This window comes from Elephas maximus, chromosome 13 (assembly GCF_024166365.1).
Source record: "Elephas maximus indicus isolate mEleMax1 chromosome 13, mEleMax1 primary haplotype, whole genome shotgun sequence".
In the NCBI taxonomy this organism is placed as follows: Eukaryota; Metazoa; Chordata; class Mammalia; order Proboscidea; family Elephantidae; genus Elephas; species Elephas maximus.
The window spans coordinates 44,990,882-45,017,236 of NC_064831.1; the positions used below are offsets into that span (position 1 = coordinate 44,990,882).

General features: G+C 37.5%; 1 protein-coding gene across 1 annotated transcript in view; it reads left to right on the plus strand.

Moving 5' to 3' along the window:
- The window catches only part of UNC13C (unc-13 homolog C), a 676,763-nt gene that overhangs the window by 511,456 nt on the left and 138,952 nt on the right, over nucleotides 1-26,355 (plus strand). Inside the window, exons 20-22 of the mRNA XM_049852627.1 lie at nucleotides 22,429-22,555; nucleotides 24,428-24,524; nucleotides 25,187-25,330. Coding sequence (XP_049708584.1) covers nucleotides 22,429-22,555; nucleotides 24,428-24,524; nucleotides 25,187-25,330 — 368 coding nt within the window. The remainder of the gene's footprint in view (nucleotides 1-22,428; nucleotides 22,556-24,427; nucleotides 24,525-25,186; nucleotides 25,331-26,355) is intronic.

The window sequence follows — 26,355 nt, forward strand, 5'->3', positions numbered from 1 at the left end:
GGGTATCCATGCCTGTATAGTACTCTAGATTTAAAAAAGCAGTAAATGAACCAGAAAGAGGAAACCAATGAGGCAGTGAAGAAAATAGGATAAATTTCAGAATTTCAAATGAATTGTCCTATATTTGTGACTTCACTCATCTTCAAATGATCCTATATACATTTATTCACCCAGAACACATCAGAAAATAATTGTTTCATATATACGTAGTTTATTTGGCCAATAATTTTAACCTATGCCTGAGGAATTCCAATTCATTTATTCAGGTTTTGAGCTCCTTATCTTTGACAAGCACTGATGTAAACACTAGGGTATACGTAAAAAAATATGAATCTCAGAATTATGTTCCACTTAGCAGAAGGGTTTTAAGAAAATACGTGGAGCCATCAGCATGATTCCCTAACTGCATAAATGTCAGCATGGAATGGCACTAGCTGGTGATAATTTCTTTAATTATAAAAATTTAAACCTACATTTAAATAAGATCATGATATGGCTGAGGCTAGATGAAATGGGAATTCACTCAAAATGGGGAGAAAATAGCCAAAAAAGTGAACACATAGTGACCTCATCAGGATGGTCAGAATTGGGATACAGGGTGTAGATTAGATTTCAGGACTGATTCAGAAGCAGAATTATCAGAACAAAGGTACTAGGTCAGAGATAAACCAGAAGCAGTGTGAGGAGTTTGATGTTGAGTACATTTAAACTATTTTCTCCTAAAGCCAGGTTAATTCCTAGAAAGGTAGCTTTCAGACCTCAGTATGCATAACCATCACCTGGGGATCTTGTTAAAAAGACAACTGAACCCCAGACCCCGGGAATTTTATTTTAGTAAATCCAAGGTGGGTCACAGCAAACATTTTTGTTTAACAGTCACTCTTCCCTGTGATTCTGACGCATCTGATAGAAGGTACAGTTAGAGACAAACTCAGGGCTGCATCTACCTATGGAAGTCAAATGGCTTTTAGGGAGATTAACTATCAAGCCAGTAGGCTGTATTTTTAAGTAAAAAAAAGCTGCATATGTGATTATTTTGTTCTGGTAAATACAAACAGACTACGTGTGCACATGCGTATGCATGCACGCACACACACAGATACGCCTGAGGAGAGAGGTATGTATGGACATACAACCTAATATTGTTTCCATAAGAGCAGGAGATAGTGACTTTTTTCATTTGTTACAACAAGCATGTATTATATTAGTAATTTCAAGAAAAAAAAAGTAAACTTCTCAAAACTAAAAAAGAACCTAATAGAAATTCATAGATAGCAATAATCAGAGTAGCAATAAATAAGGGAGAAAACCAGTTAAAGAAGAATCTTGAAATGATAATTTGGAAAGCTTAAATTTGGCCCTGAAGAAATCAGGGGACTTCTGAATTTCTGAAGCTACCATATTAGATAGTGCTGTTGTGGCCTAGTGGTTAAGTGCTACGGCTGCTAACCAAAGGGTCGGCAGTTCAAATCCGCCAGGCGCTCCTTGGAAACTCTACAGGGCAGTTCTACTCTGTCCTATAAGGTCACTATGAGTCAGAATCGATTTAATGGCACTGGGTTTTTTGTTTTGGTTCTAGAGCGGTGCTTTCCAAATCTGACTGCATTAGAATCAACTGTGAAGTTTATTCAAATTTCTGTGCCCTGTCTCAGAGCTTCTAAATCAAAACCTCTGGACACAAACCCACATAAGCTGTATTTTTAACAAGCACTGGGAATACAACTGTCAAGGCAGATATGATTCCTCGATTTATGGAGCCTAAATTTTAGCAGGGAAACTCTTCATTAAATCCAGAAGAATTTCACAGTAAATGATGAAGGAGGAGTTTTGTAAAAATTTAGTTGCTTGATAAAACTAATTATGATAATTATGGCTGCTTAAATCCAAATGTGTTCAAATATTTGCCAAAAATCTCTATGTATCAATAAAAATAACAATAGCAAAAATAATCCCAACTCGAGCATAACTAGGAAACAGAAAACACTACAAATTTCAAATTGTGCATAAATAGTGAAATAAATACCAAATTGCAACAGAGACATCTGTCAATATCCCTCTACAAGCCTTTACCCATTTCTTATGCAAAGAGAGAGCAAGGGTGGGTCTTAAAAAAAATGACATGGAAGGGGAAGGGTGGTGAATGGCGGGCCTAAAGATGAGCTAAGACATCTAAAAGGACCAAGTCAAAATGAGGGAAAAGAACCATCTTAGGGACTTCAAAGGGTGAAGGACTCAGGTGTAAAGTTGTTTTTCCTTTAGAAAAGTATTTCTTCTTGAGGCAAGGCAATAAAGAGTACCTCTTTTCTAAGTGATAGAAGAAAAAAAGAAAGAGGGGTAGAGTTAGTAAGTGACAGAGCTATGTCTTCTGGCTCCCTTGATCTATTCAGTCTGTCCTCTAATGTATCCATCTAACCCAAACTACAGATTGACCTTTTTGCATACAGCTGCTTAAACACGAGAACAATGTCCTAAGTTTCTTTTGTATCTCCGTAACACAAAGAATAGTGATTTGTGCATCATAAGCAATCAATAATACTTTCTGAGTTAAATTAAAATGTAGCATGAACAAATAGAAAGAGAAAGAGAAAAGAATAAAAGTTTGTGCTTAATTATTGCTTTGAATATATTGATTCTATTTGTTTTCTGCCTAAAGAATAAAATTTGTTAGCTCAGACAATGAAAAAGTTTGATAAACACAAATAGAATATTGATTATATAAAGGTAGTGCTTAAAATGTAATTAAAAGATACAAAGTATTTGACTAAGAACTTATTAAACTTTCAGGTGGGAATCTAATGACTACAAATGCTAAATAGGGAAATATGCCAGAAGACTTGCATCTTTCACACGGTGTCTGGTTTATAAGTGTTGCCTGAGTATTGTGCAGTGACATCAGGTAGCTTCTATATTAATAAATCTTCAATTACATAAAGTACTTTCAACTACTGAAAACTAAAAAAGAAAAAAAAGGCAGCTGCCATCGAGTCAATTCCGATCATGGCAACCGCATGTGTTGTAGAGTAGAGCTGCCCTCCATAGGGTTTTCGAGGCAGTGAGCTTTCAGGAGCAGGTTGCCAGGCCTGTCTTCCCAGGTGCCTCTGGGTGGGTTCTAACAACCAGCTTCTTGATTAGTAGTCAGCACTTAACCGTTTGTGCCACCCAGGGATGACTTCTCAACTACTGACCGTTGCCTAAAGGATGAAATTTATTTTCACAAGTAAATAAACCTTTTATTGAACTATAGCACACACATAGAAAGCCCACAAATCATAGATATAACCCAAACCAACCCACTGCTGTCGCGTTGATTCCTACTCATAGCGACCCTATAGGAGAGAGTAGAACTGCCTCACAGGGTTTCCAAGGCTGTAATCTTTACAGAAGCAGCAGACTGCCACATCTTTCTCCTGTGGAGTGGCTGGTTGGTTTGAACCAGTGACCTTTCAGTTAACAGCCAAGCACTTAACCACTGCACCATGAGGGCTCCTAAGTCATAGGTATACAGCTCTACAAATTTTCGTTAAAATTTAACTATCAACAGAACCGCAAAAGCCTCCGTATGCCTCTTTACCCATTTACCCATATGCCTCTTTAGTCACTACTTAATCCCCATAATAAAGTTACTCACTATCTTGACTTCTAACACCATTGAAGAGTTTTCTGTTTTTGAACTTCATTAAAATGGAATTAATAGATCTTCCGTGCCTGACTTCTTTCACTCAACAGAATATTTTATGTAATTTTATCCATCTTGTTGCATCAAGTTGTAGTTTGTTCAGTCCCATTACTATATTGTACTTCAATATACAAATATACCACAATTTATGTCACCCATTTTACTGATGAGGTATATTTGGCTAGTTTCCAATTTTAGGCTATTGTGAATAGTACTGCTCTGAACACGTTTATACCCATCACAGGGAATATATGTTCCTGTACCCGTTATGTGTATATCCAAGGAGTGGAATCGCTAGGCCATAGGGTATGCATATGTGCAGTTTAGTTGTTGTTGTTAGGTGCTGTTGAGTAGGTTCCAACTCACAGTGACCCTATGTACAACAGAACGAAACATTACCTGGTCCTGCACCATCCTCACAATTATTATGTCTGAGCCCATTGTTGCAGCCACTGTGTCAGTCTGTCTCATTGAGGGTCTTCCTCTTTTTTGTTGACCCTCTGCTTTCTAAGCATGAAGTCCATTTCCAGGGACAGGTCCCTCCTAATAATGTGTTCAAAGTACATGAGACAAAATCTCACCTTCCTCATCTCTAAGGAATTTTCTAGCTATACTTCTTCCAAGACAGATTTGTTTGTTTTTCTGGCAGTCCACGGTATATTCAGTATTCTTTGCCAACACCATAATTCAAAGGCATTAATTCTTTTTCAGTCTATCACTCATCTCTTTGTTCGTCATACTGTGGTGGCTTGCATGTTGCTGTGCTTCTGGAAGCTATGCCACCAGTATTTCAAATACCAACAGGGGCACCCATGGTGGACAGGTTTCAGTAGAGCTTGCAGACTAAAACAGAATAAGAAGAAGAAACATGGCAGTCTACTTCTGAAAAAAAAAAAATTGGCCTGTGAAAACCTTATGAATAGCAGCAGAATATAGTCAGTTTAGTAGATACTGCAAAATAATTTTCCAAAGCGGTTATACCGGTTAACTCTCTTACCGGCAGTGTATGAGATTTCCAATTGTTCCACAACCTCACCAGTGCTTGGTACAGGCAGTCCCTGGGTTACAAACGAGATCCATTCCTGACGGTGTCTTCAAGAATTTGTAGCTAAGTTGGAACAGGTGCATACAGTTCTTACTTAGCCTGACTTTAGTGCAAGAAAAAGCATGCAGCAAGTAAAGGTGATTGTGATGAAAAATTTGTGGCCAATAGGGGTTGGTTCAATTGTTTCAAAGTGAGGGAATAATTTACATAACATTAAAGGGCAACTTCAAGTTGGTGGTAAGTTGGATGTTCATAACCTGAGGACTGCCTGTATTGTCTGTCTTTCATTTTAGCCGTTTTGGTGGGTTTGGGATGGTACTGAACTGTGGTTTTACTTCCGTTTCCTTGCTGACTAATAAATTGGGATACCTTTCCATTTGCTTATTGGACATTTGGATATTGTCTTTTATGAAATGCCTTTTCAGTCTTTTGCCCATTTATCTATTAGATTATCTGACTTTTTATTGATATTTTAAAATTCTTTATACATTGTAGATATTAGCCCTCCTTTGAATATTTGTATTGAAAATATTTTCTCAGTTCTATGGCATGCTTTTTTACTCTCTTATTAATGTCTTATAATGAATAGAGTTTCTTATTTTTAATATAGTCAATTTATATGTTTTCCTTTATTGTTAATGCTGTTTGTGTCCTATTAATCTTCATCTTCACAAGATGAAGATAGTCCTCAGCTTTCTTCTAGAAGTTTGTTGTTTGACCTTTCACCTTAACTCTACAATCCACGTGATGCTCATTTTTGTACATAACAAACCACCTTTGATGAGGTCATATGATATGATGGAAAGAGCTTAGATGTTAAAGTCAGGCAGATCTGAAGAACAGTAACAGAAATAAGATAAATGTATGCCCAATGATGTACAACACATGGTTTCTTATCAGCCATTTTAAAAGATGGTATAGATCTAACTTTATTGGCATGGAAAATATGTTGGATGAAAGCAGCAGATTAAAGAACAGAAAGTACAATTGTATTATGCAAATTGTATGCATACATTTATTTATAGGTTAATAGCCTTATTATTAAGGGTATTCAGGCATCATTTAACAGCATGGAATTTCTGAAAGTTCTCTGAACTTTTCTGTATTTGAATTTGTTTTCAGTGAACATGAATCTTGTTTCCAAAATAAACATAAAAAAACAAGTCTTATTAGGATACAGAGAAGTACATAGAAGAGTCACCCAGACATAACACACTAACATTTAGGATCTTTTTCTATCCAATCTTTTTTCCTGGCGTAGGTAGGTGGTAGCTAGTTCATCCTTTAATAAAAATTGTAATTCCTACTTAATCGGACTTCTGAATCTGGTGTAAGCCTGGCTTGAGGGAGAGACTTTAACAGAGGAACTCCTTCTGTCCAGTTAATAGGTTTATTCCTGTAATGAAAAATAATAATTCATGATAAAACTTGTTGCTTTTCAGCTTTATCTTTATGATGTTATAAAAGTAAGAAACCGTTCCTTCACGTGTTGTTTGTACATTTATGAGTGGAGCCAGTTGAGCTGTATGTACTTTGCCTTCCCATCAAAAAGTTGAATATAAAATTCATCAGTACTCAGCAATTTCTCCTCATGACTCTGAAGGTATTTAGTTGTGTATGGAAGCCTCATGGGCCAGACTATCTGTTGTAACTAATTATATTCGTTTGTTTTTCTGCTAAGAAACATGTAAGTTTTTTTTTTTTTTTACTTTCTCTTCCAAACATTTTGGCAGGAAGTGTCTAGATGTATCTCTTTAGTAGTTGGCCTAGAATATTGAGAATCCTTTACCTTCATACTTTCTTTCTCTCCCTCTTTCCCACTACGATAATTTTAAGTTTATTATTTATTCCGTCTCATTTGTTTGATGTTTTCTCTTACATTGGTGCTCTACTTTCTGACTTCTGTGTTGATCATTTATTCTCTCATTTTGTGGTCTAAGATCTATCCCTGCATTCTGGAGGATTTTACCAAGCTATGCTGCAAATTAGTGATGTACTTTCCTGAATTGTCCATTCTGCTGTTCACTGTTCCTAGTTGTACTTTTTAATGAGGTGTTGGTTTTTGGAGATATCATACATGCGCATGGAAAAAAATATCAAATAGTACAAAACTTTTGTGAAAAGTTTCTCTTCCATACCTGACCAGTTTTCTTCATCAAAGACAATCACTGTTTCTGGTTTCTTGTAGATTTCCAGAAATATTCTAAGTGTATACTGGGTACAGGAGTACATGTCTTCTTCTTCTATACTCAAGCGATAATGTACCACTTCTGCTGCCCTCCACCTTGCCATTTTACTTTACAATATATCTTGGACCTTGTACTGTATAAACACATTAAAAGCTGCCTCATTCTTTGTCACAATTTTTATTTTTTTCAATGGAATGGGTCTATAAAACATATTTATTTACTTCTGTATCAATCGACGGCCATGGGTGGGGTGGGTATCAATAGATATTTAGATTATTTCTATTTTTTTGCCATGATGAATACCTTTGAACATATATTTGTGTACCTGTGAAAATACACTAGTCAAAAAAAGATTCTTAGAAGTAGAATAGCCAAAAGATTTGTGCATTTAAAATATATCTAACCAATTTTTCCTTAAAAGGCAAGATTTTTTGCATATAAATACCATCTCGTTTAATTTTCTATGAATGAAGCTATGCATTTTTTACATGATTAAGTTGGAATCAAGTCAATGGCAGCGGGTTTTTTGGTTAAAAGCCATAGTCTATCTTTTTAATGAGAATTTCTATTTCTTGACCTTTTAAAAATGATATATCAACTATTAATTGATTTATAATGTTCTTTACATACTAAGAAAATTTAGTCACTTGTCAGAAGTGTTCCCCCCCAAAATTAGGTAATTTCTAGCCTTATGTCATTTTATGGTACTGAAGGCTGGTTTCCCTGCAACTCTGCTTTAGTTTATGTTATAATCTTATCTCAGTCTCCTCTCTCTCATTTTTTCATGCCTATTTCCTAAGAACAATATCTTCTTGCCATTTTTCCAAATGTTAAGCCAAACTTATTTTCTCCTGGAATAAATTTTTCCAAGATTTGCCCTCCCTTTGATGGCAGTTGTTATCAGTTGCCATTAAGTTTGTTCCAACCCATGGAAATCCCATGCGTGTCAGAATAGAACTGTGTTCCATAGGGTTTTCAAGGCTTTGATCTTTTGGAAGCAGATCGCTGGACCTGTCTTTGAGGAGCCTCTGGGTTGGTTCAAACCACCAACCTTTTGGCTAGTAGTTGAATGCTTAACAGTTCGTTCTACCCAGGATCTCCTTTCCACGGCAGGGTCTCTCACAATGTGCTACCCTGGTCACCTGCATCATATTCACTTGAATGCTTATAAATATATATGTAGTTCAATAATTTCCATATTCAGTTAGATCACCTTTTTTGGGAATAGGCATAAATCTGGATCTCTTCCAGTCAGTTGGCCAGGTGGCTATCTTTCAAATTTTTTAGCATAGACGAGTGAGCACTTCCAGTGCTGCATCCATTTCTTGAAACATCTCAATTGATACTCTGGCAAATCCTGGTGACTTGTTTTTCGCCAATACCTTCAGTGCAGCTTGGACTTCCTCTTCCATCACCATCAGTTCCTGATTATATGCTACCTCTTGAAATGGTTGAACGTTGACTAATTCTTTTTGGTATAATAACTCCGTGTATTCCTTCCATTTTCTTTTGATGCTTCCTGTGTTGTTTAGTATATTCCCCATAGAATCCTTTACTATTGCAACTCGAGGCTTGAATTTTTTCTTCAGTTCTTTCAGCCCGAGGAATGCCGACCGCGATCTCCACTTTTGGTTTTCTATCTCCAGCTTTTTGCCCATGTCATTATAATACTTTGTCTTCTCAAACTGCCCTTTGAAATCTTCTGTTCAGTTCTTTTACTTCATCATTTCTTTGTTTTGCTTTAGCTGCTGGATGTTAGAAAGCAAGTTCAGAGCCTCCTCTGACATCCATCTTGGTCTTTCTTTCTTTCTTGTCTTTTCAATGACCTCTTGCTTTCTTCATGTATGATTTCCTTGATGTCATTCCACAACTTGTCTGGTCTTTTGTCATTAGTGTTCAATGTGTCAAATCTATTCTTGAGATAGTCTCTAAATTCTGGTGGGATATACTCAAGGTCATATTTTGGCCCTTGTGGAGTTGCTCTGATTTTCTTCAGTTTCAACTTGAATTTGCATATGAGCAATTGATGGTCTGTTCCACAGTCAGGCCCTGGCCTTAACAACTTGTGTTATGTGGATGACACAACCTTGCTTGCTGAAAGTGAAGAGGACTTGAAGCACTTACTGATGAAGATCAAAGACTACAGCCTTCAGTATGGATTATAGCATAAAGAAAACGAAAACCCTCAGAACCAGACCAATAAGGAACATAATGATAAATGGAGAAAAGATGGAAGTTGTCAAGGATTTCAGTTCACTTGGATCCGCAGTCAACACCCATGGACGTATCAGTCAAGAATTCAAAAGATGCACTGCATTGGGCAAATCTGCTGCAAAGGACCTCTTTAAAGTGTTGAAAAGCAAAGGTGTCACCTTGAAGACTAAGGTGTGCCTGACCCAAGCCATGGTATTTTCAATAGCATCATATGCATGTGAAAACTGGACAATGAATAAGGAAGACCGAAGGAAAATTGACACCTTTGAATTGTGGTGTTGGCGAAGAATATTGAATATACCATGGACTGGCAAAAAAACAAACAAATCTGTCTGGGAAGAAGTACAACCAGATTGCTCCTTAGAAGCAAGGATGGTGAGACTGTGTCTTACGTGCTGTGAGCGTGTTGTCAGGAGGGATCAGTCCCTGGAGAAGGACATCATGCTTGGTAAAGTACAGGGTCAGTGGAAAAGAGGAAGACCTTCAATGAGATGGATTGACACAGTGGCTGCAACAATGAGCTCAAGCATAACAACGATTTTAAGGATGGTGCAGGACCAGGCAGTGTTTCATTCTGCAGTAAATAGGGTCGCTATGAGTCAGAACCGACTGGATAGCACCTAAGAACAACAATATATATATATATTGTACATGTACCATTTAGTGACATTGATTGCATTCTTAGAGTTGTATAATCATTCTCATGCTCTTTTTTGGAGTTGCTCCTCCCCCATTAACATAAATTCACTGCCCCCTAAGGTTCCTGTCTGGAAACCCTTGTGGCATAGTGGTTAAGTGCTACAGCTGCTAATCAAAAGGTCGGCAGTTCTAATCCACCAGGCACTACTTGGAAACTCTATGGGGCAGTTCTACTCCATCCTATAGTGTCACTATGACTTGAAATTGACTTGATGGCAACCAACTTGGTTGTTTTGGTAAGGTTCTTATCTAATCTTTCAAGTTGCTGTTGTCAATTTCATTCCATATAGATAGTACTTCAAAGAACATAATGCTAAAGGCAGACCTTTTTTTACTAGTTAAGCTAAATTGTTTAGCTTTAAGACTTCAGGAGATTTATATCTTTATATATGTGTTTTAATAAGATGGACATACCTCACTCCAGATTTTCTGAATCTCTGGATATGTGGAGTGCAGGAATCTGCAAGACAGGAAGGAAAGAATAGACCAAATGGAAGTCAGAATAGACTCTGGAAGTTGCTCTTGAACATCAAGTAGGTAAAGTGAAAGGAAGGAATGTTGACGTAAAAGAGCTGAACGGAAGATTTCAAAGGTGGCTGGAGAAGACAGAGTAAAGTATTATAATGAAATGTGCAAAGATGTAGAGTTAGAAAACCAAAAGGGAAGAACATGCTCGGCATTCCTCAAGCTAAAAAAACTGAAGAGAAAATTCAAGCCATGAGTTGCAACACTGAAGGATTCTATGGGGAAAATATCAAATGATGCAGGAAGCATCAAAAGAAGATGGGAGGAATACACAGAGTCACTTACCAAAACGAACTGGTTGATATTCAGCCATTTCTAGAGGTAGCATATGATCAAGAACCAATGGTAATGAAGGAAGAAGTCCAAGCCGCACTGAAGACATTGGTGAAAAACAAGGCTCCAGGAATTGATGGAATACCAACTAAGATGTTTCAACAAATGTATGCACCCTGGAAGCACTCACTCATCTGTGCCGACCAACTAGAACAGATCCAATTTGTGCCCATTCCAAAGAAAGGTGAGCCAACAGAATGCAGAAATTATTGAACAACATCATTAATATCACACATAAGTAAATTTAGCTGAAGATCATTCAAAAGCGGCTGCAGCAATATATTGATAAGAAACTGCCAGAAATTCAAGCCAGATTCAGAAGAGGACATGGAACAAGGGATATCATTGCTGATGTCAGATGGATCTTGGCTGAAAGCAGAGAATACCAGAAAAATATTTAACTGTGTTTTATTGACTATGCAAATGCATTCAACTGTGTGGATCATAAGAAATTATTGGTAACATTGTAAAGAGCGGGAATTCCAGAACACTGAATTGTGCTCATGTGGAACCTGTACATAGACCAAGAGGCAGTTGTTTGAACAGAATAAGGGAATACTGGATAGTTTAAAGTGAGGAAAGACATGCATCAGGATTGTATTCTTTCACCATACTTGTTCAATCTGTATGCTCAATAAATAATCCAAGAACCTGGGCTGTATGAATAAGAAGATGGCATCAGGACTGGAGGAAGACTCATTAACAACCTTGCTTATGCAGATGACACAACTTTGCTTGCTGAGAGTGAAGAGGAGTTGAAGAACTTACTGATGAAGATGAAAGACTACAGCCTTCAGTGTGGATTACACCTCAACATAAAGAAAACAAAAATCCTCACAAGTAGACCAATAAGCAACATCACGATAAATGGAGAAAAGATTGAAGTTGTCAAGAATTTCATTATACTTGGATCCACAACCAATGCCCATGGAAGCAGCAGTCAAGAAATCAAAAGACGCTTTCCATTGGGCAAATCTACCGCAGAAGACCTCTTTAAAGTGTTTAAAAAGCAAAAATGTCACTTTAAAGACTAAGATGCACCTGAGCCAAGCCGTAGTGTTTTCAATCACCTCATATGCATGCAAAAGTTGGACAATGAATAAAGACCAAACAAGAACTGATGCCTTTGAATTATAGTGTTGGTGAAGAATATTGAATATACCGTGAACTGCCAGAAGAACAAATCTGTTTTGGAAGAAGTACAGCCAGAATGCTCCTTAGAAGCAAGGATGGCAAGGCTTCATCTCACATATTTTGGACAGGAGGGACCAGTCCCTGGAGAAGGATATCACGCTTGGTACAGTACAGGGTCAGCAGAAAAGAGGAAGACCCTCAACAAGATGGATTGACACAGTGGCTGCAACAATGTGCTCAGGCATAACAATTGTAAGGATGGCGCAGAACCAGGCAGTGTGTCATATTGTTTTACATAGGGTCATTATGAGTTGGAACTGATTCAACGGTACCTAATAACAACAACAATGTTTGAGATGACTTTCCTTTTCTGTCATTTTTAATTTTTTTCAGAAGCCCCACGTTGTCTTTTCCACCTTACTCAGTCACTGTCTTTGCCATTATGTAGAATGTTAGGGTGATTCTAATTGTGGGAATCACACTTCCTACATTGCAAAATGCTATTGGCATTCATTTCCTTCTCTCTACCATTTTATCACCAGGGACATATCCATTCATAGACCACACACACACTTGATTCCTGGCCAGTTATTTTCTGGAATAATATTCTATAACTATTTGTATAGTGAGTGGTGTTGATGGAGGCATTAAGAATCAGAACTCTGGCTGTCCTGAAAAATAGCACCTGGGCAGAAGAGGACTAGCTACACAATTATCTGAGTCTGAGGTTGTGAGGGGGTTGGAGGGCAGTTTTGTGGCTACATGAAAGGAGGTATGGAGAGGGAATCAGGATTGCAATTTGGAACATGCTGCTAGGTCCTTACAACAAATGTCAAGTGGATCATCTCTTGCTGTTTTATAGATGCAGATTTTTTGAAAATCCCTACTAAATTCTGACCGTGGGTTATTGATCAGTTTTACTTTCCCTGGGGATGTCAGTGTTCATGTCTTTCTGTGTCTACTTATGTATTTCAGTGTAAAATTGAGACATGCTACATTAGGGACTCCTACCTAGATATGGTTTTAAAACCATAAGCTGAAACCTAACATATTAGAGCTAAAATTGTCATACAGGGAAAGGAAATGAGACTTATTAAGCAAATGGATTATCATTTAAGTATGAAAATGACCACTGGCACCAATAATAAACTTAAAATTAATAAAATATTTAGGATCTTTTAATTATTTACAGGTAAAATACAAATGAAGTGAACCATGTTTTTACCTTGTCTTCATGACTTATCAATTAGCTCCATTTCCTTTGTTAGTAATATAGAGATGAGAAAAAACTCAAAAAAGCTAAGGAAATAATAGCTTAGTTGAAATCTATCAAAAGGAAAAATTCCTACTTTTTTTTTGTATTTGTAGATAATTGATAGAAATCAATTTTATCCCTAAAAAAGAATCTTAAGTACAGGTTATATTTAGGTAATGAGAAAATGTACAGGAGGCTATAAGAAATGAAATACATGAAGATTTGAGTCTTTAAATAAAAAACTACAAGCAATGATTTTGCAATTAAAGTTATAAACTTTTGAGAAACTTCATGAAACTGATTATTTTTGAATGGTTCATATGAGATATATATTATGAGAGAGAAATTATTTTTTTATTTTATTGACAAAGCTTTAATAAAAATTTTTACTGACATAAACAAGGCTTTTCTTTTTAATATAGAAGATTGGATCTTTTAAGACACAGCAGTGACTTTTTTCCCATGGGAAACTATAAACCTGCCAATTTGGAGACCAAGTCCACTGTTGAACAGGTCTTCTATCAGTCTGATTGATCATCCATTCCATTCTCAGAGAGAGACTAGGCAAAAAAGCTGGATACTACTTTTACTTTCTTCATCTATCCAACTATCCATCCATTCCATCCATCTATGATTCTAAATAGGGTTCCAAATTTTATTAAACTGCCATTTCTATTATCATTGAGCTTATCTAGGAAGGGAAGTAAGAGGTATGGCTATGTAATGAAAAGACACAAAGCCAAGATTAGACCCCATGCCTCACCACTTGCACCACAAGCTACCACCCAACTCCAAGCTCCCTCTATCCATTGCCTGTTTTACTGCAGTAGCCTCCTCTGTGCCCTCCCTGCATCTACCTATGGATCCCTAAAGTCTATTTTCCTGACAGCAACCAAATTGCTAATTTATAAATATAAATTAGACCTAAATCCTCCAAAGTTATACCATAACACTTCAGGGGAAGAAGCCCTTATCATGGGTTACAAGACTCTCCCTGACCTGGCCCTGGCTCCTCTCTGCACTCACCTCACCACTCTCTCCCTCACTAATTCTGCTTCAGCCACGCTGGCCTCCTGGCATCTCTTTGAGTTGTCAAGTAGCTTCAGGGCCACCTCACTTGCCCTGAAATGCTCTCCCAAGAGATGACTGCATGATTTGCTCTGACTTCATTCAATTCTGCTCTCATGTCAAATCATTAGAGACCTTCTCTGAGTACCCTATTGAAAAAGACATCCCAGCTCATCTACTCTCTTATCCTGCTGTATTTCCTTTCCTGTGAACATTTACCACTACCTTTCATTATATTGAATTGCTTCCATTGTCTGTCTCTCCTCTCTGTAATATAACCTCATGATAGCAGGGACACTTGTCCATTTTCTTCCTTTCTGTATTTTCAGTGTATAGAATAGTACCTCGTTCATAGTAGATAATCAATAAATATGTTCCATAAATACATGAAATCCACATTTCAGTCCCTAGTTCTAAGTTTCATGGAAACACTCCATACTACATCTATTGCTAGGATTCTGGATAAAAATACAAAGTAAGTGAAGCTTATCTTTTGTTTTTGTTTCTTTTTTTACATCCTTGTCCATGACTTGCCAGTTAATGCCACTAGTTTCTTTGGATGTCTGGTTTTGATTGTTATGTTCCAGCCTGTTGGTCACTTCTCTCCTTTTGAACACTGATAAACTTCCTGTCCCAACTGTTCCTTGTAACTATCCACCTCTAGTTGCCTACCATCAGGTTATGTGGACGTGCCTTCATAGTGATTTTTTATTTTCCAAAACCTATGGCCCAGGCTAATTATGCAGCATTTTTCCAAGTCATACTGTTGAATGATTTCTTAACCTAAACACACCAGTATATGTTTGTGGGATTGTGCATCTATACCAGATTTCTCAGTAGATACGTCAGAGAGTCTATCTCTAAGGTATGTCTGACCCCACCTCATTCCTGGTTTAATGAACTCAGGAGCCTGAGTTAGTTCTGGGCTTCTGCTGAGGGATTGGTTGTAGTTACGAGTAGGAATGCACACTACTAATCTGGCCTTAAAGCTGCTTCCGGTTCCGGCATCCATGTCAGTGGCCATACAGTAAGGCAGTATTTTTAATTTTGCTTGGCTTCTAGTATTTTGCCAAAGTTCTGTTATCAGAAATGTGTCCTGAAAGAAACTCCTTTCTTGCCCTAGAAAAATTAATTATGTTTGTTCTTTTATAGTCATTGATTGTTAAGAATGTTGACTACAGTGATTTATTACTGTGGCTAATCTTGTTTGCCTATTTTCCTTTCTGGAAACTTCATATTGGTCCAAATTACTTTTCTTAACATGTTATATATGCTAATTTTTTAAATTTTATTTTATTACTCCAAGATTTATATCTTGTTAATACCATATTTTACTTTTAGCAGCCAGGATTTTTGTTGATTTCTCATCTTCAAAGATGTGCTGATATTACAAGATATTTATAAGGCTTCGCTAAAATGGAAAGTGGTAACTCTAATTTATCCTTATTTATTGATTTTTTTTTTTTTTTTACTGCTAATTACATGGCTTAACATTCTCAGTGTATAAAAAGAACCCATGATACCTACCTATAGATTGTTAATGTAAATGTATAGCTACCTTGGAAAGATGTTTAGGGAAAATATGTATATGAAATAGCCTGGTACCTATTTATTTTAGAACCAAAGTTTCTGGGTGGTAAGGTGAGCACACAATATCTAGCAAAACCTCTTATTCATTCGACCCTGATACTGCTTTTTTTTTTTTTTTTTTAATCCCTCCTAGACGTTCTATACTGCCATCTCTTATAGGTAGAGCAGGCTGTCAAATACTCAGGATTCTTAAGATGATGATATTGTTGTTAGGTTCCATTGAGTTGGTTCCAACTCGTAGCCACCCCAAGTACAACAGAACAAAACACTGCCCAGGCCTGCACCATCCTCATGATTGTTGTTATGCTTGAGCCCACTGTTGCAGCCACTGTGTCAATCCATTTTGTTGAGGGTCTTCCTCTTCTTTGCCAACCATGATGTCCTTCTCTAGGAACTGGTCCCTCCTAATAACATGTCCAAAATACGTGAGACCAAGTCTCACCATCCTCACTTCTAAGGAGCATTCTGGCTGTACTTCTTCTACGATGGATTTGTTCATCCTTCTGGCAGTCCATGGTATATTCAATACTCTTCACCAACACCATAATTCAAATACATGAATTCTTCTTCAGTCTTCCTTATTCATTGTCCAGCTTTCACATGCATATGATGTGATTGAAAATACCATGGTTTGGATCAGGCCCACCTTAGTCTGCAAGATGACATCTTTGCTTTTTAATATTTTAAAGAGGTCTTTTGCAGCAGATTTGTCCAATGCAATATGTTGTTTGCTTTCTTGACTACTGGTCAAGTAAAATGAAATCCTTGACAACGTCAATCTTTTCTTTGTTTATAACGATATTGCTTATGGGTTCAGTTGTGAAGATTTTTGTTTTCTCTTGTTGAGATGGAATCCATGCTGAAGGCTGCAGTCTTTAATATTCATCAGTAAGTGCCATCTGCATATTGCAGGTTGTTAATGAGTCTTCGTCCAATCGTGATGCTGTGTTGTTCTTCATATAGGCCAGCTTTTTAGATTATTTGCTTAGCATACAGATTGAATAAGTATAGTGAAAGGGTACAACTCTGACACAAACCTTTCTTGATTTTAAACCACACAGTATCCCCTTGTTCTGTTCAAACAGCTACCTCTTTCTTAGTACTATACTTAAGATAACCAAAAAACCAAACCAGATACATTGCTGTCTAGTCAATGTCGAGTCGATTTCAACTCATGGAGACCCTATAGGACAGAGTATAACTGCTCCATAGGGTTCCCAAGGAGCAGCTGGTGGATTCAAACTGCTAACCATTTGGTTAGCAGCGGAACTAGTCCTTACTGAATTGTGTGCTACCAACTGTAGGATAAAGCAGTATGTTTATGCAATAAAATGATTTCACAAATTAAGGACTGGATACTGACACTGCAATGATTGCAGCATATTTTCAATAAGCATGAAATTGGGTACCTAATACATAATTAGATATTTTAAGTAAACTAATACATGAGTGTACATTTCTCATTAGGCATAAAAACCTCATGCATAAATGCTGACTTTCAGAAGAAAATATACTCTTTCCAATTAAATGCTGGTTTAAACACCATTTAAGGAAAATAGTCATATTCTTCTAAATTGCCAAGCTTTTTCCTTGTATAATTTTAATGAAGAATTTTTATTCTGCTGGTAAAATATTCATATTTTGCATTGAAGTTCAAACACTAAATTTTGAACAAAATTATACCGTAGTTTAGAGAAATAATTAAATGTTTTATTTTGTAAATATAATGAGCTATTAGAATCTTTGTTGCCAGAATTAAAAACGTAGGACGATTGATGGCTAAATAAATTCTAGAAGAATCATTCACATCATGTAAGATAAATGCAATTTTGTCAACCTAGTTTTACCACTAGGAAGAAGGTAATTGGAGTAGAAATGTAATTTGGAGTATATTTTTGAATTTGACAATTGGTAGGTGGTAGGTAGGATATAATTTAGTTCGTTTGAAATATCTCTGGTATAATATATAATTGCACATTATAGGAGTGCTATATAGAGACATTTTGGGAACCCTGGTGGTGTTGTGGTTAAGAGCGATGGCTGCTAACCAAATGGTCAGCAGTTTGAATCCACCAGGTGCTCCTTTGAAACCCTATGTGGTAGTTCTACCCTGTCCTGTAGGATCGTTATGAATAGGAATCTATTCAACGGCAGTGGGTTTTATTATACATATGTATATATAACCAAAAAATCAAACCCAGTGCCGTCGACTCGATTCCAACTCATAGCAACCCTATAGGACAGAGTAGAACTGCCTTGTAGAGTTTCCAAGGAGCGCCTGGCGGATTTTGAACTGCCGACCTTTGGGTTAGCAGCTGTAGCGCTTAGCCACTATGCCACCAGGGTTTCCGTGTGTGTGTGTGTGTGTGTGTGTGTGTATAAAGGAACCTTGGTGGTACAGTTGTTAAATGCTTAGCTGCTAACTGAAACACCAGTGGTTCAAACCCACCAGCTGCTCTGTGGGAAAAAGACATGCCAGTCTGCTTCTTTATAGATTGACAGCCTTGGAAATATTATGGGGAAGTTCTACTCTGTCCTACGGGGTTGCTATGAGTCAGAATCGACTTGATGGAGATGGGCTGGGTTTGGTTTTGGTTATATAGAGACATGAGAAAAGCAGGCATATGAATTTTGGAACAACAGGTCACTTAGAATTACTTAAGTGGTAACAATAACTACCTCAAATATAGTTGAAAGCACATAGGTATGAAACAAGGCTGACAAGGTAAAAAGTGGTATTAGTCCATCCACAAAGCCTATGCATTTTACTTACATGATTATTCAGAGCCTATGTTTTTATCTTACCACAAATTCACTGAGTTTAATTAATTGGTTTCCTATGTGATGGTGTATCAATTCACAAATCAGAAGCAGAGTGGGATCTTCTGGTGGTGTTTGCACTGATATACCTCCACAAGGCAGGGGACAGCCTGAATACATGTGTATGCATATACACATATATGGTGTACTTATGAAACAAAGAAGCAGAGTCAGGAAATTAGAAAGGAGAGTAGTTTGGAGGTTAATTAATAAGTTGGTGTAAATCTTTCAAAACCTTGTTGTGATACAACAGAATATTGTGTAGCTGAACTCAGTAACCGTTTACTACAAGTTAGTTCTCACTTGTATGTGTCAAAGTAGGTATTTGTGATTGGGCAGATCTCATCTAAGGGTGGCTAAAGGGCCCAACCTCCCACCACATGGTGGCTGTACCATCCCGTTTATGCTTGGAATCCTCAGTTGGATTTTCTTCATCTGGTCAGCAGATGAGGGAAGAGAGAGCATAGAGGATTTCACAGGAGGTGTTTTAGGGAACAGAGTGGAAATAGCGTACACTACTCTGCTCAAAACTCCATCACATTGCCCTAAGTTCAATGAAAGCTGGTAAGTGTAATCTGGTCACATGCCTGGGAAGAAAAGGACATGGTTTGATGGCCAACTAGTTAAATCTGCCACAAATACTGAGATTCATGATGATTACCATAACTCACTACAAAAAAAAAAAAAATCTAAATTATGTTTGTTATTCTCTAAAAAAAAAAGGACAAGTATTTTTTTTTATTCATTACTTAAGGACAAGTATCACAAGCGGGCCTCATTATTCTGGTACATAGCATTTTCATTTTAACTTCCCTAAAGACCTACATCACCAACTAAACTCAAAAACTCAAATCCTTTTGCTGTATCAGCTGAAGTGCATTTTGCATGGAAAGATGTCAATTACTCTTTTGTTGAGTTTGAAGAAAGTGAAAACTGTTGATACTGTTCCCATCTATAAATCCATCTATAGGGATCCGTAAATATCAGTTGATAGCGCATGAGAGATATGCTGCTTAAGGGATAAAAATTAATTCCTATTGATTGGCAAGCAATTCTGTAAGCAGGAAACTATTGGTAATTCTTATTTTTTTTTCCGGTAAAAACCAAAACCCACTGCTGTCGAGTCGATTCCGACTCATAGCAACCCTATAGGACAGAGTAGAACTGCCCCACAGAGTTTCCAAGGAGCACCTAGTGGATTCGAACTGTTGACCTCTTGGTTAGCAGCCGTAGCACTTAACCACTACGTCACCAGGGTTTCCTTTTCCAGTAAAGGAGTTGCTAAAAGCCCTGATAATTTGAGTTATTACATTAGGTACATTCTTAGGAACTAGAGAAGGTGGTCTTTAGACTAGGGCAAAAACAGGTTTCATCATTTAGAAAAAGAATTATCTTTCCTTCCTCCTCTCCCATACCCATCCTCAACGGGGAGATTTGGGGAGCTGGGGGTGGGGGGGAGCGGGTAGTGAATTGGACACCTAGAAGAAGAGTTTCTTTCCTAGAACTGTGAGAATAGCAGGAATGAAGGGAATACAGCCACAGAGGGAGCTTGCAGAGTCCAGGGAAACGTGTTTGGTGATGTCTGTAAGTTCTGAGCAGATCGCTCAAACAGGAGAAAGGAAAGACTTCTGAGGTTATTGAGAATTGGAGTACAAATGGTTAAGCAAATAGACTGAAGGTCCTGGCTGAGAAACTGACTGTAACATGTCCCATAGGTGGTTTTTACCTGCAAAGTGCAAAGACTGCTGCCTTGTGAGGGGTGGGCAGAAGTTGGTGAACCCTTTTCTTTTACTGCACAGCATAAATTCAAGGTTTTAAGATGGCTTTTCACCCAAGCTCACTACCAAAACATTTAAAAACGTGAATAAATGTATTGCCATTGAGTGGATTCTGACTCACAGGAATCCGATAGAACAGAGTGGAACTGCCCCATAGGGCTTCCAAGGAGTGGCTGGTGGATTTGAACTGCTGACCTTTTGGTTAGTAGCCAAGGTCTTAACCACTGTACCAAAAACATGAGTAGAGAGAAGTAAAAAAGCCCAAGGCCTTAATCTGGAATATACTTATCTAATTTCACAGAAGAGACGTATGTATCTTAGATAGCTTTCTTTATAAGTAAGAAAAATAAGTCCTGTTTTATGCTATATGTTTCTTCTGGTGCAAATTCCACCCTGTGCACTAAAAACCATTATCAGAAAATCATTTTTCTATTTAATTGCTGACCTAAAGCACAAAGATGAGCTAAATTCATCTTGTTCAAGAAACCATGTCATTCAGTACATGTCAAGTCATGGCAGTTGCCATATTGCACTGAAATTCACTTCCATGTCATCCTTCCCTAGGCTCTTCACAATTCAATTAAGGTTTGTGGGTCCTTCATCTTTATATCCCCAGTGCTGCACACATTACCTGGTATAAGATACATACTCAATAAACACCTTTATTATTAGATGGATCTAGATTAACCTTCCCTTCAAGGTGTTGTTAATATGCAAATACTCTTAAACAAGGTAACACAGGCTCTCCCCTAACATTTGCAAAGGCAAGAGCACATGTGTATGCATGTGTGTGTGTGTGCATGTGTTTCCTGTCTCTCCTTCTTTTCTCTTTTTCTTTCTTTCACTTGGTTCTACAAATTGTCTTAAATTAATCATTTGAAAATTTTGGTTTGTGGTTGATGGTGCTGCCTTCTGTTATTTTACCATTAGAATTTACGTTCCTCTCCAGTCAGGTTTTGGGAAGCAGGGATGCCCTCACTTTATTTATAACAGCCTAATTGTTTCAGTTAGTATTTTCAGAATTTAGCCTGAAATTTAAAGTACAAGATTTTATTTTTTTAAGTCAAAGCCTTTAACTTAAAGGAGACTATAGACCTCAGCCAGAACTTCTCAGATGACACCTTCAACCTGAATATAGCCAGGGATATTTTGGGCTTGGTGGCTTTTCCACTTGCACCCAAAATTGCCTGAAGCATTACTATTGGAAGAAGAAAGCAGACAAATATGTTCTGTACCATTATTATTTATCTCGATCCCCGGTACAATATATCCAAATCACAGTACGTAGTTTTAAACTGTATGTTTTGAGCGAAAGAGAAAAAAAAAAGCCGTATGATAGGAAATGCTGCCAAAGAAATGTCAGAAAAAAAAAGCTACAGGGTGCAAAATAACTTTAAAAAAAAAAACAACCCAGTGCCATCAAGTCGATTCCAACTCATAGCAACCCTATAGGACATGGTAGAACTGCCCCACAAGGTTTCCAAGAAGTGCCTGGCAGATTTGAACTGCCGACCCTTTGGTTAGCAGCCCTAGCACTTAACCACTAAGCCACCAGGGTTTCCAAAAATAACTTTAGCTGAATTTAAAAGTTGAAGAAGAAATCATATGGCTTAAAAGTGAGATCTGTTTCCTCCTCTTTTCAAGTCTTAATTCTTTAGGTGTTAAATACATAGGCTAGAAATGTGACCTACTCAGCCACATATCCAGGGTTAATCTATGATTATGGCTTCTAGTGTGATTCATATTTCATTCATGCTTAGAGTTTTTGGTGCTTTGCATCAGGCTGAAAATAGTCAAAATATGGAATCTTGCAGATAAATAGGAAATTATTATCATGTTATTACTCGTTGACTGCATCAGGATTATCACCTTACTCAGTAAGAAATATTAGACTATTCCAGTTACTTCCCATTACTACTTGACCTACGATTATTTTTTGCATTTTGTAAAATTTCAGGTCTATCGCTGACAATTCACTTTGTCTTTACCTTAAATAAACTATTTTCTTCCTTTTTGAAATACTGATAATAAAACTAGATTGGAACATGGCAGCATTGTTGGCCAATTAGACTTTATCAAGCGTTTGATTTTATCTGTTACAGAACACGAAAAGCAGCGGTTATGCAAGAGCACCGATTATATGAATTTGCATTTCAAAGTGAAATGGTTTTATAACGAGTATGTGCGAGAACTTCCTGCCTTCAAGGACGCCGTTCCCGAATACTCCTTGTAAGTGGTGATTCTCATCCCCAAGTTTGTTCTCAGTTCACAGCCCTGTAAAATTATACCTGAGTTATGCCGCCCTAAAATCTTTTCACATAGTCTTCTTTTGAATGGAAACGTTTCTGTAATAAAATTCTCCCTAACTGATTTGCATGTCTTTGAGAACCATATTTAATTGAATTGTTTTACGTTTTTCAAGTATGTCTAACTTAGATATTCAACTCAAGAAGAAAGAAATATATAATAGGGTAAGGCCAATATGATGACATTATTTCCTATAAAAGTACTAGAACTCATATTTTGTTGGGAAAATGAGCTTGTATATTGATTTATATAATCAAAGTTCCCTTTTAATTCAAGCTGAAAAATGTCTTAGAAATTCATAACTTTAAAATAGAAATAATTAAACAGGTACCTTTTTATAAGCATGCCTATCAAACACACTTGTAATCATATAGTCATACTTGTAACATTCTGCATTTGATGTTTGTCATAATTCTATTTTATTCTATGAAGAGTGGGCTTCTATATGCCAGGTACTGTGCCAGTACCTGGCACAGAAAGGAGCTTGTACTCTAGTAGGTATTTCAGTACAAAAATCATGATAAAGCGACATATAAGGAAATCAGTGCTAGTTGAAGGAGCACAAGCAAAGTTCAGAAGGACCTCACATAAGTGAGAATACCCGTATCAAGGGAACTCCACACCACATGTACAGATGAGGCAGCATTTGATGTAGACATAGACAATTTGGTCAGGTTATGGCAAGAAAAGGGAAAGAGCTTAAGATGGACGAGAAAGATACAAACAAAATTATAGAAGTAGGCATATATGGGCTATGATCGTTGGGGTATAGATCACTCCAATGGGATATACAGTCTATTTACACAATGAGTAGAAAGTAATATAGGGTGAGTAGTTTTGAACTAGATTATTCTAAGTAAACATGTAGAGCTGGTATTGCATTCATTGGGCATTGTGGGGGGTGTAGGAGACTGAGAATGGGAGACAGGAAGAACTTTAGAGAGCAATGGGTAATGTAATGATGAGATTGGAACTGCCCTTTACAGGTAACTTTTCTCATAGAAGTATGTAGATGGAGTGGAGTACTGGGGCAAGCTTAAAGGCTGTATTAATAGTTAACGTAGAATGATCACAGTGGAGATGCAGATGTGTGGGAGAGAAATTCTGAAGATAGCGTTTACAGGATTTTTCAATGGAATAGATACAGGGATAAAAGAAAAGGGGAAGAGTTAAACACAAGGTATGTGTGCCCAAGTGATTGGTGGTATCATTAATTGGGGATAAGGAGGTAAAGAGGAGGAGCTTTTGCCAGAGAATTCTGTTTCTGGCTCTATGAAAGCAGCTTGCATGAGACTAACATGCCCACTGAAGACCAACTATAAGAGCTGAACAAAATTAAAAATGATACAGCAGTCTGAAAGCATCAGAGAGCAACCAAGTCATCCAGGAGTTGACAGGCAAACATCCCTGAGGAAAGAGAACTGCATTGATGCCAGCTCTACAGCTGCCCTTGTTTTCTCTGGTGCATCTGCTAACCTGCAACCCAGGGCAGAGGCTAAACCAGAGCAGCACCCAGAGCTTGTAGCCATCTCTCTGAGCTGGAAAAACAGATACGGGTGTTTGGGCTACCAAGGCTGCTTGGATTTGTGGAACCAAGACTCCAAAGGAAAGAAGAACTGCAAAGAGATGAGCCCAATATTCTACGTGCAGTTTCTTATTACTAATTTGCCAGTGTATGGAATACAGGCAAAAAAAAAAAAGGCAGAAAGTAGGCATTAAGTGATTAAAAACATCCACGGTTAATTATATGCAAATGATACCTTTTGTGGTAGTAACATTACTAATTATTTTCAGGTGGTTTGAACCTTTTGTCATGCAGTGGCTAGATGAAAATGAAGACGTGTCAATGGAGTTCCTTCATGGTGCACTGGGAAGAGACAAAAAAGATGGAGTGAGTTTAAATTAACATTGTCTATTCTCAAGATTCATTTATGCTGTTCAGTTTTAAGCTAATGGGAATTGTCAGGCTCATTGTTATTAATTAGATTTATTATTATAATTTTTTTAACTCTCCAATAGCCAAAATAAATTTAAAACATAATTTTAAAACACTGGTTAGAACCCTAGGGAACTGCTTAAATTAAAAAAAATCGGTCACCTCTTTGCCCCAAGGTACTTCTTTAAGTCTTGAATCAGTCTGAATCTGCAAGTTGCCTAGGCTTGTATGAACTTTGTTGGTGCCCTGGAACCATTCCCAGGTTTCTAGATTAAGAGCAGGTACCCTCCCAGCCCCTCTGGAGAAACTCCCAAAACCTTGAACCACAGCTGGCTTGTTCAACTATCCTAATGCCTGTGGGAAATGAGAAATAGGAAAGAACCAGGCTCTCCATTCAGCAGTGGAGAAACCAATTAGCAGAAGCCTACTCTCATGATATTAGTTCTTCTACACTTTCTAGAAAAGGCAGTGAGCGATCTTGAAGTGGGCAGGCATTTTATTACCAGGAAATTATGGTACATGATATGCTGTTTAACTGTTGATGTGAAATCACCAAGACTCTTTCCATGCCCCCTCTAATGTGCTTGTTGGCGTGATCTCATCTTCTCTCCCCTCAGTTCCAGCAGACATCGGATCACGCCCTCTTCTCTTGCTCAGTGGTCGATGTGTTTGCTCAGCTTAATCAGAGTTTTGAGATTATTAGGAAGCTGGAATGCCCAAATCCTGAAGCATTGTCTCACTTAATGAGGAGATTCGCAAAGGTAGGTTAAGAGGAATGAATCCCTTCTTTTCTGGGACTGTGGCATGTTGTCATTTCCTGCACAGAATCTGAAAAATGCTGCTGTTTGTCTTTTGTGAAACCATGACCCAAGTGTAATTTCTTATTCTAGTACTAATAGCTTCAATTGGTTACAGGGTTGTCATCTGGACTTCCTCTTTCTTTAATATGGGTTTGTCATATTAGAATCCTATTTGTTATTCACACAAATGACTCAGCCATTTGTAATGGAAGAGATTACCATAAATTGCCAAATTATTTCTGTTTCAAATGTGGTGCTTCCTAGTTGAAAGTAAGCCTTGGTATTTCATATTCAATTTGGCAAGTATTTTTTAACAGGCACTGTAGTATAATAAAAAGTACGTTGGACTTAAAGTCATGACTGAGTTCTGATTTCAAATTGGCCATTAACTTGCAGTATGAATCTGAGCAGTTTAGTTGATTTTCATGGATTTAGTTTTTTTCTTTGACAGATGAATCTTGATCATCTAGATGACTCTTTTTCCTCTTAGAATTGAACAAGGCTTGCTGTGTGCTTACTACTCTGTTCAAGGGAAATATGAGAAATAAAAGATGCGGTTTTGGCCTTTCAAAATATTTTTTAAAATATTCCATATAATAACCAAGACCACATGACATGAACTAATTTGAAATGACATCAAGAGGGATTCAGCCTTAAGCATAGTTAGATCAACAGTAACCAAGAGAAGGGAAGGTAGCTGAAACAGAGGCTTCATGAGAACAGTGGGGCTTAAAGAGCCTAAAAAGGTGAAATAAGAGAAGTATCCTAAGCCAGGGAACTAGCAGAAACAAAGGGAGAGTGAAAGCTGAGCACGACATGTTAAGGGCGTGAGAAACAGCCCTCTTTGGCAAAAGAAAATCCATGAAGAAGTAGGTAAGGTTGGGAGAGTGAAGATGGGCCCAGGTCTTGAAGGGCTCTGATTTCCAAGATGAGAAGTTTAGACTTCATCTTTTGGGCAATTTAGAAAAACACTGACATTGGGAGAT